The sequence below is a fragment of the Scomber japonicus genome, chromosome 10, assembly GCF_027409825.1.
Source record: "Scomber japonicus isolate fScoJap1 chromosome 10, fScoJap1.pri, whole genome shotgun sequence".
Lineage (NCBI taxonomy): Eukaryota > Metazoa > Chordata > Actinopteri > Scombriformes > Scombridae > Scomber > Scomber japonicus.
This window is the reverse complement of record NC_070587.1, coordinates 19,766,800-19,780,322: the sequence shown is the minus strand read 5'-3', so window position 1 is coordinate 19,780,322 and position 13,523 is coordinate 19,766,800. Positions and strand designations below refer to the sequence as shown.

Below are 13,523 nucleotides of genomic sequence, written 5' to 3'. Positions count from 1 at the left end.
ATTGTATTATTCAGATTTTATGGTCCCGGCATTGGCTGATGGCAGCTATGGCTCTACAATGGATTTGAAAAATGGAAGTGGAAGAACTTTGGATAAAATCCCTCACCAAAATGTAAATTTAGAGAAGGAAATATCCTGATGGCACAACTTTTAACAGCAAAAGTAGATCTACAATTCAGCACCAATACAGTTGACAGGTCGATAATCACGAGGAGGAAACACAAATCTTCCTCTCAGCAGAAATAATAATTGGGAGCTATGAAATCTAGTTGCACGTTCATGTTTATCCAGCTCAGCACAACAACAGGCAGAAACTTGGCCGGGTCAGCAAAGGAGGAATGGCTTTTATTGATTTTAATATCACTGAACTTTGAGCACAATACCATAATTCGCTAAACATCTTGGCTGCAGACGCTAATTACTGACCAGCGCAGCGATTGCTGTGATTATTGTAAGAAGTCTGTGTGTTAAAAAAAATCATTCTTGCACCAGAGTAGGAATTTAATGTAGTGACTGCTGGAGTACAGCTGATGAATGGGCTCAAAGAAAATATGTCAATGCCAAGAGAGCAGTTGACCTAACACTGCATTCATATACAGCCAGCACCCTGATGTATGAAGCTGCTGCATGTAACAGAGGCTAGTTCTTGGAACAAGTATCAGGGATGCTTATTTCATCTGCTTCTTTCTCAGTGCATAAAAAGTCATTGTTGGTTTTGTTGTGTATTATAAAGACATGCACAATGTGTCAGGTTTGAACATTTGTTAAACAAAATAAATGGATGTGATATGGAGGGTATGCTGAATCTAAGGGCTGAAAATATGAGTTATGTCATTTGAAATTCAATGTTGTGATAGTCAGTTGGAATTTCATTCAAAAGGTGTTTCCATACAGTTCATATTCATATTCAACTGGCAGCACTGATTTCAAATGTGGTTGTCTGAAAGCATGTGCATTGTGTCTAGATCTGAGTATTTGGAAACTTTAAGAAACTACTGCATAACCCTTAAAGAACAAAGGTTTCTTTTTGTGATTTCTAACATTTATAATGTTATTTTATTATAGCTTTTCCTGGAAGTCCAGGAGATGATTTTCTTGAGTGATATCACCAGGAATCTGAATAATACTGTTGTCATGACAGTAGTACACCAGGACTGTGATATGATTAGATGCCCAAGAGCCCTCTAGCCCAGGTATACGAGTTCTGTGCCCTTGAATGATAGATGACACTCAAGGCTTTGTTCCTACAATGATGAAATTCCAGGTCTGTACTGGCCAGATAAAACGGTTACAGCTTCCTGAGAAAATAGAAAAAGGTTGTATCTGCCAGACAGATGTTTGATGTCAGTTTGCTGTGCACCCAGTAGCCACTATCCTGATTCCACAGAGGGCACAGGCTGGCAACAAGAGTCAGCTGGCATGGTGGGAGCTGGTGAACTAGTTGATGGGAGTGAAGAAGCAACCATATGTTTGAGAGCACCAGGCTGGATTAAGCATGACATGCAATGGAACAGGATGGGAAGAGAAGAAGATAGACAAAGAATGACAAGACATTTTCACAGACGCTATGTTGATAATGAAATTCACTGTTCTATTTGTTGTGGGGAATGTAGAGAGTTTGGCTTGCTCACACAACCAACAACTTCTATCTCCACTGACATACTAAGTGCAGCTGAAATAAAGTTTATTCTATCATTCATGTTTTTTATTGAGTGATTTATTGTTATTGATAATCTGAGGTGAAACATTTCATACTGATGTGGTTGCCTGAGGTAAACAGTTACACACTGCATGATAAAGTCTTATAACAGAAAACCCTGCAGGCTAACTACAACTATAAATTAGTTGCTACAGCTTTTTATGTATTCAATCTGCATAGTAAGAAATTTCATAGTATAGACACAAACACACACACACACAGAGACACACAGAGACACACACACAGTATTCCCATGCTTTACGGATATAATGGTCTAAAAACAGAGAGTTGTTGAATGTTGCGAATGTACCTTGCGTTAGAGCTTGTTGGTCAAAAGCAGGCTGTTGGAGTGTTGGTGTCTCAAACTGGCTGATATTCTGAGGCAAAGCATGTTGGGTAGTCACATATGAGTCTGTCAACACAGAGAAGGAGATGCAAAGCAAGCTGACAGGTTAGTCCAGTTTAAGTATTCACATGTGAATATTGAAAATAATTATTATTTTAGTATTGCAACACACAAAATACAATAAAAGCTGACAACCTTTCAAAAGCTTTGGATCAACTCTGCATGAGTTAGACTGGCTCTGGTGTTGTAAGACTGTAAACTTGCACTGGACTTGTCTCTTCATTTATTTTTTTACATTCTACTTCCTTTGTATGCAGGGTAAATGTAGTCTATAAACTATTTAAATGTCATCAAATATAGATAGCAAGGGTCAAGAGTAGTGAACCTGGCCGCATAGCATGCATTTTAAAACTGGGGTAGTTTAGTGTTTTATGAAAGCAACAAAAAGGGAATCACAGATAAATCCTGTTTTCAGAGGAAAACGTGATGTGTTTGGCTCTCAAGTACAGACATGCTTCTATTTCCAGAGATCGTGGGCCTTATCAAACTTTGATTACAGCTTTGGCTTTAAATTCTATATTTCCAGTGGTATGTGGGTGACTGCTTGATTGATATGATTATGTGATGTGCATAGTGAACAAACAAATATACTGCAGAGAAGTTGATCACACTGCAGGAGTAATTTGGAAGGTTTCTCTAGGAACTAAGTTGCTACATACATTCTGTGTCATAATAGGATGCTTTTTCAACATTTCCTGAATTTGCATGATGACTACTCTCACATTTAAATCCTTAATAATTAGAGGATTTTTGTAATTTATAAATAGGTCAAAAATCAAATGCCATATGTTGTCAATTGTACAATTTTTAGAGGTTCAGTGCTTTGAAAGCATGCAGCCGGTAACACTCACACAAGCTGTTCTTACCTTCTCCCTGTACTAGGGTCTGATCAGTCAGAGGTGCCTCCAGTGTCACTTGTTGGCCTCCATTTACAACTTCTGTCTGGCCTAGTGTCAGCATGCTTTGCTGCTCTGCTGATGTAACAGGTGGTTGCTGGAGGGAATCGCCCTCTATTTCCACCTGCATTTCATGGGCCACAGAGCCCGCTCCTAAGGGGTCTTCTGTCGGCTGGGGCTGCAGCTGCTGGGCCAGTTCATACCTGGTTTTGAGGGACAGGATAAGAAAGGCAGGATATTGAATATCCCTGATTATGTATGTGTGCCTGAAACAATCTCTGAACTTTTAATAATTTATTGCATCAATCTGCCTAAATTAACAAGCAAAATCAAGAATCTATGCTGCATTGTGTTTTACAATATTTGTACTTGGAATTCCCAGTCTTGCCATAGCTAAGCACGTGGCAAAAAGTGTGAGAGTGTACGATCAGAGCCCAAACCTGTGTGTCTTCATGTGCTTCCTGCAGTTGGGCGATGACTTGAAGGTCTTCTGGCAGTAGGGGCACATGTAAGGTCGTAGGTCGCTGTGGGTGGTCATGTGGCGTCTCAAGCTGCCGCTGGTGGTGAACGTCGTGTCGCACATCAGGCACTTGTACGCCTTCAGGCCCGAGTGGGTCCTGATGTGAGCTTTGAGGACGCCCGAGGAGGCAAAACCCCGACTGCACTGCACGCACTTATAGGGCCTCTCTCCTGTATGAGACCTGGGATGATCCACAAAAAAAAAAGAACAAAGGGCTGCTGCTCATATTTATGAATCAAAGTAACAACTGACAATCTACACTGACCCTAATGATTGAAAATTTGGTCATAATTATGATATTAAAAAAATGAAGAGAAAACATACTGTAGTTACATATTTATACAAGGACAATGGGAAAAGTTCCTATGCTCAGTTTGGTTTGACCTGTCACAACAATTTATTACTTGGCCAACTGGAATCGAATCCCCTGAAGGTTTTCTAAAAGTGTTCCCACATCGGGTTCATCAGTGAATCGAGGCAGCTGTCACTAGTGGCAGACATGGATCTGAGCCATTAATCTATATCTGCCGACAAAGGGAAAAAAGAGGGAGGTGGCAGTGACCGTCTTAAGGGTACTCTAGGATGACAGCGCCATTATTTATATTAACCTTTCAATATTAAAATGAATAAAAATGCTGTCATAATGGCAAGGTTGCAAAGTTCAACAGAGATACATAGTGTGGATCAAAGCAGCTTAACGGTTAGGGCATTATCATTCTCACTGCTGCTGTTTCAGTGTGTATTCTATTTTATGCATGGCTGACACGGGCATTTTAAAGTCCCTTGAGAGTGCATAACAGATAAGAGTACATTAACAGTTTGGTTTGCAGAGTCTCATTCAATGGGAAATTAGGAGTCGTCTTATCTGGCAAATGATGAAAAAAATCCACTCAAATGCGTCTCCTCTACTCTCCTAACTTCACTTCTCTCTCCCTCCCTCCCCGCTCTTTTTGGTCTCACCTCAATTTCATCTCACCTTCCCTTGTACTTTCTTGAAATCCTCGCCAAATTCATTATCCCAGTCATCATGCCTTCAATTTATCTCGGCCTGCTCAGCTCTCCCTCTTCTCTCCTCTTTCTCTGCTGACAGTCTGTTTGTGAAGCTAGAGCGAACTTATCGAGCTGAGCGTTTTTCTCTGTGCCAGTCTGACATCATTATCTAGGCTAAATTCCTAAAAAAAATCACTCAGAGCTGATTTCTGAGATTTTCTACTTAGCCTTCTTGAGTGCCCCATCAATCTCCCACTGGTGCAGGTGAATCCATTTTCTTTTAGAAAGCAACTGGACACACTGATAGTAAACTTTCTTTCTCTTAGGTAAAAAAAAAAAGGCCTGAGAGTGGGGGAAAACGCCACCTCAAATTTGTATTGAGTCAGAATGGAAAGAAGTTCACCCTCTGGAGAGCATGTACATCAATCTATCACTTTGAATTCATTATTAAAGCAAATTCTCTCCCCCTCTCTATCTCTCCCTCTCTAAATATTTGTATAGGCATTATTTATGATGTCATGATGATGCATATTCCAAGGGATTTATATTATACGTGTTCAAAACATGTTTTTAGTGTGGTTTCATAACTCCATCATAATTAATTGCATCATCTGACTATGTTTTGTTATATTTTGGCTTACAGTGTCATAATGAATATGATAAATATCAAGAAAAATGATCATTAACAGCAGATTTATTTTTTAAAATCCTAGCATTAGTGCTTTTACATTATGTATTGGACATGCAGGGTTATAAAAGAAGCTTTACCTGACATGCTGTTTTAGATGACTTGATTTTTTGTAGGCTTTATTACAGAACTGGCACTTGTATGGCCGGTCACTGCCCACGACCTCCAGGTACTGTTGGAAAGCCAGGCGAGGGTTCTGGGATGGGATGAGGCCTGTTAAGCAACACGTGAACAACCAACATGTGGACTTACGCATGAGAAGACAGAGATCATTTTATGCAGGGATACACACTGCACACACTGCACACACCGAATAGGACATTCCACTCATTTGCAAGGACAACAACAAAAAACAAAAAATGTGTATGTTTACAATAGTGAACAAAGATGCAACATCACTGCGAGCCTGCAACACGTGCCCTTACCGAAGTCCGTGATGAGGATTGGTTCCTGCAGGGGGATGTCCGGCAGAGGTAGGTTACTCTTCGACACCTTGGCTTTGTTGGTTTTTCGGGGAAACTTGTGCTTCTTCTGCTGCAAGCTTTTAAAGTGAGAGGCTATGTGTGTTTTCCTGTGGCCTGATGTACGGAATATCTTATCACAGTGAGGGCAGGGGAAAGGACGAACACCTAGGAACAGTAAGAAAAAAATATTTTGGAGAATTAGTGCTTAGACTGAACATATGTGCCATTCCAAACAAATATTATGAAACTAACACATAAAGCAAAAAGTAAGCTGAAAAAATGTATTTAATTTGTGGCTACAAAAGGTTACAAAGCCTTTCAGTTAGCAGGGAACAATATATACATTTTTATAAAAACCAAATTACAGCACAAAACAAGTGACAAAGATATGTAACTTTATAAGCACACAGACTCAGTGAAAAACACAGCTGAGGAAATATATTAAAAACCTTAGCTTAAAGCCTAGCAACCCACATAACCTAAGCTTTGGTAAAAATCTAAAACACATTAAAATTATTAGAACGACAAAGACTAATGCACAAATTATAATTCCAGCTGTTACAGTTTTTTTTTTTTTTTATTTACACTAATGCTGACATGTCATGTCCAGGGGAACATTATTTACGGTAATCTTTCTTAGAAGCAAATACAGAATAATGCTAACAGAGGAATGCAAATGAAGCTTCTAGCAGTAGCAGCACTATATTTACACAGGTTCACTTGTATTTTGCTTTATAATTATCGTAATACATAGCTGACAGCCAAATGATAAGAGGCAGTAACATTATGTTGAAAGCTTGCACACAGTACCTCTCCCTTAAATTATGCATACTAAATATGGTGTACCATTAAACAGCTGTATGATGTGAAATTAAATATTAAAAAAGTGCTCAAATGTTCATTTTATAAGCCTTTCATAAAATGGACCTGTTTTCTCACCTGTATGCAGTCGCATGTGTACCTTCATGCTGCCAGAAGTGGAGAAGCACTTCAGACAGCACTGACACTCAAAGGCCTTGATACCCGTGTGAGTTTTCATATGTGCTGTTAGGGTGCTCTTGACGGCAAAAGCTCTGAAGCACTGTTTGCACTTGAAAGGCTTCTCATGGGTGTGGATGCGGATGTGGCGGACAAGATCGCTGGGCTTCTTGAACTCCTTGGAGCAGTACGGACAGCCATGCCAGCGAACGCCATTTTCCTCCCTAATGGAGCCTGGAGAAGAAAGAGAAGTGAAGTAGCTGCCCAGTATTTCTGTCAGTCCCTTGATTGGTGCTGCAACAGTAAGCTCTTTTCATTACGAATTAATTCAGTTTAAGTGACAACAACAACCACAACAACAACATAAAAGATGAGACAATTTAGATAAGAAGAAGAATTTAGATAAGAAAAGCTTATCTTTCTGCAAATGGTTGGAAGCTGTTTACTTTTTCTTTTTTTTTTTTTTTTACATTTTTAATTTATTTGCAACAACAAAGACGCATGAATGATATACAGATAGGAAGGTAGGGCTGGATATGAGCTAACAACATGTATATATTAAAATAGAGAGATTAACTGTATATAAGCATGGAAATGATGTGTGGTGAATGATTGCTGTAGGAAAGCAGCTGGGTGGACTGAGTTTGGGCATAATTCAATCATATATTATTATATTTGTGCCATCAGCAACATTGGAAACAAACAAAAGGATGATATGCTTACTTAATAAAATCATAAATCATAACTGGCAGATTTCCTCTGGGATTTTGTCAACAAGAGAAGTCAAATTCATCAATAATACAAGTGAAAAGGCGCCACCAAACCTGTTGACCTTAAACAATAATTCAAAATGAGTCAAAGGTCCCATGTGTGTAATATACCTGGCTCCCCCGCTCCCCCTACCTGGCATCTGTATAGGCTTCTTGAAAATGCTCCTTTTCCTCTCCCTGATTGGTTTGTCTGGACCATGTACTTTCTTGCTTTCTACAGCGATGCCCTCGGAGGTGTCGTTCTGTGAATCTCTGGATGTGGCGTCGCTCTGCGGCTGGACCACACTCAGCCCGCTGTTCTCCAGAGCTTGCTGTAGAGACGGAAAATGATAAAATCTCCTCAAGACACTACAGCTTACAAATTCTTCTGAAAAATAATGCAAGCACAAAGTACAATCATGGAAATCCAAGTCACATATTGCATCAGAATGTTAACAATTCTTTAAAGAAATACTACACCTAACAATGTAAAGAATTATTATTATATTAGATTGAATCATTTGAGGTACAGCTTATAATAATGTGGCAAAAAATACAAAAGGATCCACAAAAACAAAAACCAAACCAAATCTCAGTGAGACTCCTATATCATGTTGTGTTGAAGAGCAGAGGTTCTACTTAACTCTCCAGCAGCATTCATCTCTGAAACATCATGCTGTGAATTCATTATTATACTGTCTCCTTTATCCCTGGATGCATCCTGTTTCCACCGCTGTGAGATATTCAGTCACCGGAAAAGCAACTTGACAGAGCACAGCGCTCGGTTTCAAACGAACATCATTTCAGGACTTTTTTAGCAAGTTTATGGAAAACATTCAGTTCTTTTCTCTTCTTTCGCTCTATGCGTGCTCAAATATATTCACACCGTGTCGACCCATCAAAGTCATCTCGGCATAAATGGTTCCACTAACTTTTTGAGGTCTAAATTGACAGCTGCTTATGTGTGAGTTGTGAGAGATTTAAATAGTGGTTTTATAATTTGATGCATTCCTCGCATATTGTACAAAAGTTGTTTTTTCAAACTAAGGGGTCAATGATAGTCTGCCATTCAATGCATGCTTTGCATATCAACCTGCTGAGTCTTATCTTGAAGGTGACTTTATGGAAGTTATTCAGTCTCTGTTTAACAGTGACTTTATGCTGTACTTCTGTCTGAGCCAGTGCAAAGACAAAGATTGTGTAGATTTCTGTGACTTCTATAACACTGTGTTGATGTGAAAAACATTTAGAGGAGTGTTGCTTGGTTTCAACTCAATTTGACAGTGAAGTGTTATTCTGACCTGTCTGTGAAGAACTCTCAGTTTCTAATTGCCAACTCCAAATCTGTGAAGACACCCTACCTAGATTAACCGTGAGGTCTCTGTGAGAAAATCCTATGACTAGACTTTTGACTATACTTTGTAAGAAGGCATGACAGATTGTGCGAGTGTCCATTTAAGGACCTGACTGTTTTTAACCTCACCTCTGGAGAGGTATGAAGCCTTACTGGTGTGTGTTCACAATCTTTAGAGAAAGGTCCGGCTGAACAACATGCTTTCTCTTCAAAGATATAAGTTAATTGTAGTTTTGTATTAGGCTTGACTACATTTGAATAATTGTTAGTGGTTGTGTAATAGATTGTACAGTGTTAGCAACTGCTTCAACAACTTTTAATGCTTTCTTTAGGTCTGTGTGTTTTTTATGCAATGATCTGTGGAAGTTCGGATCCCACTGAATTAAACTTTGATCATTTAATAAGGATGATAGGCACTCACTTGTAAAATGTCCTGGTTGATGGCAGTTTCCATGGCAATAGCTGGTTCTGGAGGCTGGGGTTGAGCAGTCTCACCGCTGACCTGCTCAGACAGCTCTAGAAGTTGTTGGATGACATCAGTCACGGCTTCACCGCCCTCTGACCCCCCAGCAGCCTGACCTGTCGTCTCTGTCTCCTAAAGGATGAACAGAAGGGAGAATGGGGGAAAAAAGGACAGAAAATTGGGACAAAAGTAGCAAAGGGCCATTCACAAGATCAGGACAGGCCACAATTTCAAAGCTGACTAATCTTTTATTAAGAGCGCAATGAAACATGAAATTAGTGGTACATTGGGCATTATTGCACAAAATGTTAATTAGTGTCTGACTCTGTCTGAGTCATTGACATTTTGAAGTCGAAAAAGACAAAAAAACCCAGTTACTATTGTTACACACACAAAGTTAGACTTTTATTTTAGGTGTGGATAGGCAGCATTTTAACGTTACATAATATATACTAATGACTAAATTCATTTTGACATGTTCTCGAAAAGGGAGATCATTACTGAGAAGATTGACAGATTTAGGATTGTCAGGTTAAATTTAGCAGTTCTACTCAGCTGATTCATGATAGAAAGTTAAACCTATTTGATAGGAAAAAACTGAAGGATAATGATGTTCCTTTAGTGAACACTAATCAGCAGCTTTTAAAGTTTGTGATAATAGTGCATGGTAAAAGTTTTTGAAATGCCAAAGGAAAAAAATAACCGTATCATTATCTACAAGCAAAGAGAAAAATGAGTACTTTTATTTCCTAAGCGGCAGCATTCTCTTGGGAAAAAGAAGCAATGGATTATAAGTCAAATATAGCAACATAGAGGCTCTTTAAATCTTAACTTTTGCAGCAAATAAAGTAACTAATGACCACTTTGGCAAAAAATCAGTGATGCAGATTATTTCTTGTTGGCATATACCCTTATTACAATGTGTGTATCCATGTTTCCAAAAGTAAGACAATCAACAGTACTTTTTCTCTCTCTTGAGAGAGTGCAAGATAGTGGCTTAATTGCTAACAGGAAAAGGGGATAATGATGACAAAATGATATTAAAAAAACCCAGGTAACGTTACCCAGTTATCTTAAAGTTAAAGATATACAGTGTATTTGCCACAGCAAGAATGTCTAGTATGTCCCATTGGCTTTAACAAGCAGGGTTAAAAAAACAACTGCTGTAGTGTTTTGCTCATGTTACATACTGTACTGTCTTACCGAAGTGCTGGAGGGTACCTCAATCACAGAGATGTGCATCTTGCTGATGTGGGCATTTAAACTGCCCAATTTCTTAAATACACAGCTGCAGTCCATGCACGGGAAAAGTGGCACCCCTTTAGTCTGTAAAAACACATTAAACACAGCAAAAGAACATTATCATTGGCTGCTATGCATCTGTTTTGATTTCTCCTCCAATGGTTTCATGAAACTTTTAATCACCTTCTGAAAATATTATCTCTGGGAATACAGCACCATGCCTGTTTGAAATGATTTACTTATAAGGCTTGGGTAACTAATAGGCTATCTTATAACAACAAGCCTGACTCCAGAGCTACATTCCACACCTAAAAAGTTCTAATTCTGGCAGACATTTAAGGTTCTGTCTTCATTAAAGTCAGAAAATTATTAAATGTTAGAAGTTGTATTTAATGTATATTTAACTTTTCTTGGTACTTTTTAAAATCAATTTTCCAATTGATAATAGCTTAAGTCCGTGTAAAGCAATAATGCAAATGTGTCCTGAGTTTGTCACGCCACAGAAAAATGTGTTATTATCCATCCTGACAAATTTGAATGATTAAAAAAAAAAGTTTTAAAATTGGGAAAACATACAAGCAGCATTCTCCATTCTGAAATGCAAGGGGGCATGGTCACTGAAGGCACACACTAATCTATTGTTTCTATTATCAGTCACGCTCAAGACTTTGTTCAAATCCAGGTGACAACAGGTAGAGTCATTGTTAACCACCAGCTGCTATCTCCAGCTTGGACCTAGTACCAGCTGGTCAGATGGAACATCCTGGGCCGGGGGAAATGGGACTTCACCAAAAAGCACAGCGTGTGAGGCAACACAAATTTTACATAACAATGACCGGTGATGGATGGTTTGTTTTCTAGTCTTTTTAGTTACATATTTACTGAAATAAGTCCACATTTACCTACAAAATAGCTGCCAAATTGAACAGTGGCTCCTAACGTTACTCTATTTGAAAAATATCACCAATGTTGCTTGTCCTACACAATACAAACAAGACAAACAAGGCCTAATTTAAATTGTATATTTTAATAAAGGAGTTTGGCATGAGGTTTGTTTACCACTGATTTTACCATACTAATTTTAATAGAGCTAGTTTTTATATAGTGTTAGGGGAGGGGTCATGCTAAGTATGGCTCAAGTGCATCATCAAGCCACAATTTCAGACCTGAACACAAATATAGTGAAAACAATTGAATAGTCTAACTCCACAATTCAATACTACATAGTTCAGTCTTTTCACATATTTTCAGCAATTATTTTCTAACATGTATCTTATGTTTAAGAAGAGATCTCTGATTTTACTAAACACACACACTAAGTGTTTGTTGGGACTTCAAATTACAGTTCTTGGTGTTTAACCCAATACCTGTTTATCAATGTGCACTTTTTCTTATAGTCACTTATTATGTTCATAACAACACTTGTATGGATAATAAATTGTTGTCTTGAAGGAAATGCAAACAAATCAGGCAGTTATATATCTCCCCTTATGACATTATATTTGCTTTCAGACTTTAAGGATTGTGTTCCTAATTAAAGAAAATAATCTATTATGTCTGACAGTGTATTTCTCCTTTTTATAGAGTCTGACACTCTTAGTAACAAGTATCTGTTGTCTGTTTAATACAGTGCTTTGACCACCACTGAGTCTGAAATGGAAAGGAACCAATGTTGACTTTTGGATAGAAAAAAAGATAGTGAATGTTGAATGAGCCTCAGAGGAGATAATGGCAAGCAGAGGTCCAGGGCATATAGCAGGACATTTGATCAGTATTGTCAGAGTTTTGTAGTTCTGACTCATCTTTGGAGAATTCAAGATATTGAGAGGGCATTAGTAAGACGATGAAGGAAGCGATGGAAAAATAGCTTGAAAATTGAACCATTAAGGGGAAGTACATAACTGAAGTATGGTGGGTGGAAAACAAAGTCTTAAGTGATGCTCAAAAAATGTTAAAAACAGATTGAGAGAGGGAGATTGTGTAAATGACATGCTTTTCCATGACGGAGGAAACAGCAGGTGAAGTGGGGGATGTCAGTGGATACGGATCGTTGAATGAAAGTGATGGACATTTGTGGGTTAAGGGGGTTGATCTCCAAAAAGGATGGATTTGGAGCATGTTTTTGACAGAATGAGGGCATATGTAAGAGCTCCATTAAGGTAATATTAGTGTCTGGATGCTGGGTATGTGGTAGCTGGGTGAAGGATGGGAGTGCACAGATGTAGAACATATGGGAAAGATGGTTGTACAGATGATGACGGTCATTTCTCAAGGGGGCTACTGTAGTGGTGATCATGGAAGTCGAAGCAATGGACAATAAAAGAAGGGAAAAAGGTGAAATAGAAAAAAAAAAGGGAGTGAGGGTAGAGATACTAACAGTGATGAAACTATCAGGGCAGAGGTGGTTTAAAGAGAAAGAAGAGAAGGAACATCACAGATACAAACAAAGATATGTCACATATGTATGTGGAGGTCATGTTGCAATGAGTAGAACATTATAAGCAATTGATGCAGAAAGGGAGATTTTAGGATAAGTGATATTAAAAAGGGTGGAATTGGTGTGATTTTAGGCAGCCTGATTGGTGTGATCGCACATTGAGGAAGTAGAAGTTACAGATAAACTTTAGAATGAAAAATACAAGTGAACAGGCTTGGTGCTGCTAATGTATTACTTTATTGTTAACCACTATAAAACAATACATGATAACAAAAAAGACTAAAGAACATTTGGAGTGCTTACTTTCAGTGAAAATTACAAACCCTGTAAACAGGTTTAAAAATGCTTAAAATGTCAAGGTGGTGTCAGTTGGATTGGAAACCAATGAAGGGGGTTTTAAGCGTTGGTTGAAGTGTAAGAACTAAAATCCAATTCAATCAGTTGAGGTGTCAGTTGGATTTAGAAGAACTGAAAATGTTTGAAGAGTATATTTAAATGTATAAAACAGTAACAGTGAAAGTCTGTTGTAGTATCAGTTGGACTGGAAACAATGAAGGGAGCTGCTGAAGTGTAAGAACTTGAAAGAGTTGGTGTAAGGGTCAGGTGGATCGGAAGCAACAAACAGGTTTTAATAGTC

At 38.4% G+C, this 13,523-nt stretch overlaps 1 protein-coding gene across 2 annotated transcripts in view; it reads right to left on the bottom strand.

The window, feature by feature from the left end:
- The window catches only part of LOC128366557 (zinc finger protein 236-like), a 55,548-nt gene that overhangs the window by 29,208 nt on the left and 12,817 nt on the right, over positions 1-13,523 (bottom strand). Inside the window, exons 7-15 of one of the 2 annotated variants that reach the window (XM_053327294.1) lie at positions 10,411-10,533; positions 9,166-9,339; positions 7,545-7,722; positions 6,603-6,875; positions 5,625-5,828; positions 5,280-5,412; positions 3,442-3,702; positions 2,972-3,204; positions 2,010-2,111 (exon numbers count right to left, since the gene is read on the bottom strand). In XM_053327294.1, the coding sequence (XP_053183269.1) occupies positions 2,010-2,111; positions 2,972-3,204; positions 3,442-3,702; positions 5,280-5,412; positions 5,625-5,828; positions 6,603-6,875; positions 7,545-7,722; positions 9,166-9,339; positions 10,411-10,533 (1,681 nt within the window). The remainder of the gene's footprint in view (positions 1-2,009; positions 2,112-2,971; positions 3,205-3,441; positions 3,703-5,279; positions 5,413-5,624; positions 5,829-6,602; positions 6,876-7,544; positions 7,723-9,165; positions 9,340-10,410; positions 10,534-13,523) is intronic. The other variant, XM_053327295.1, reaches the window with a different exon arrangement.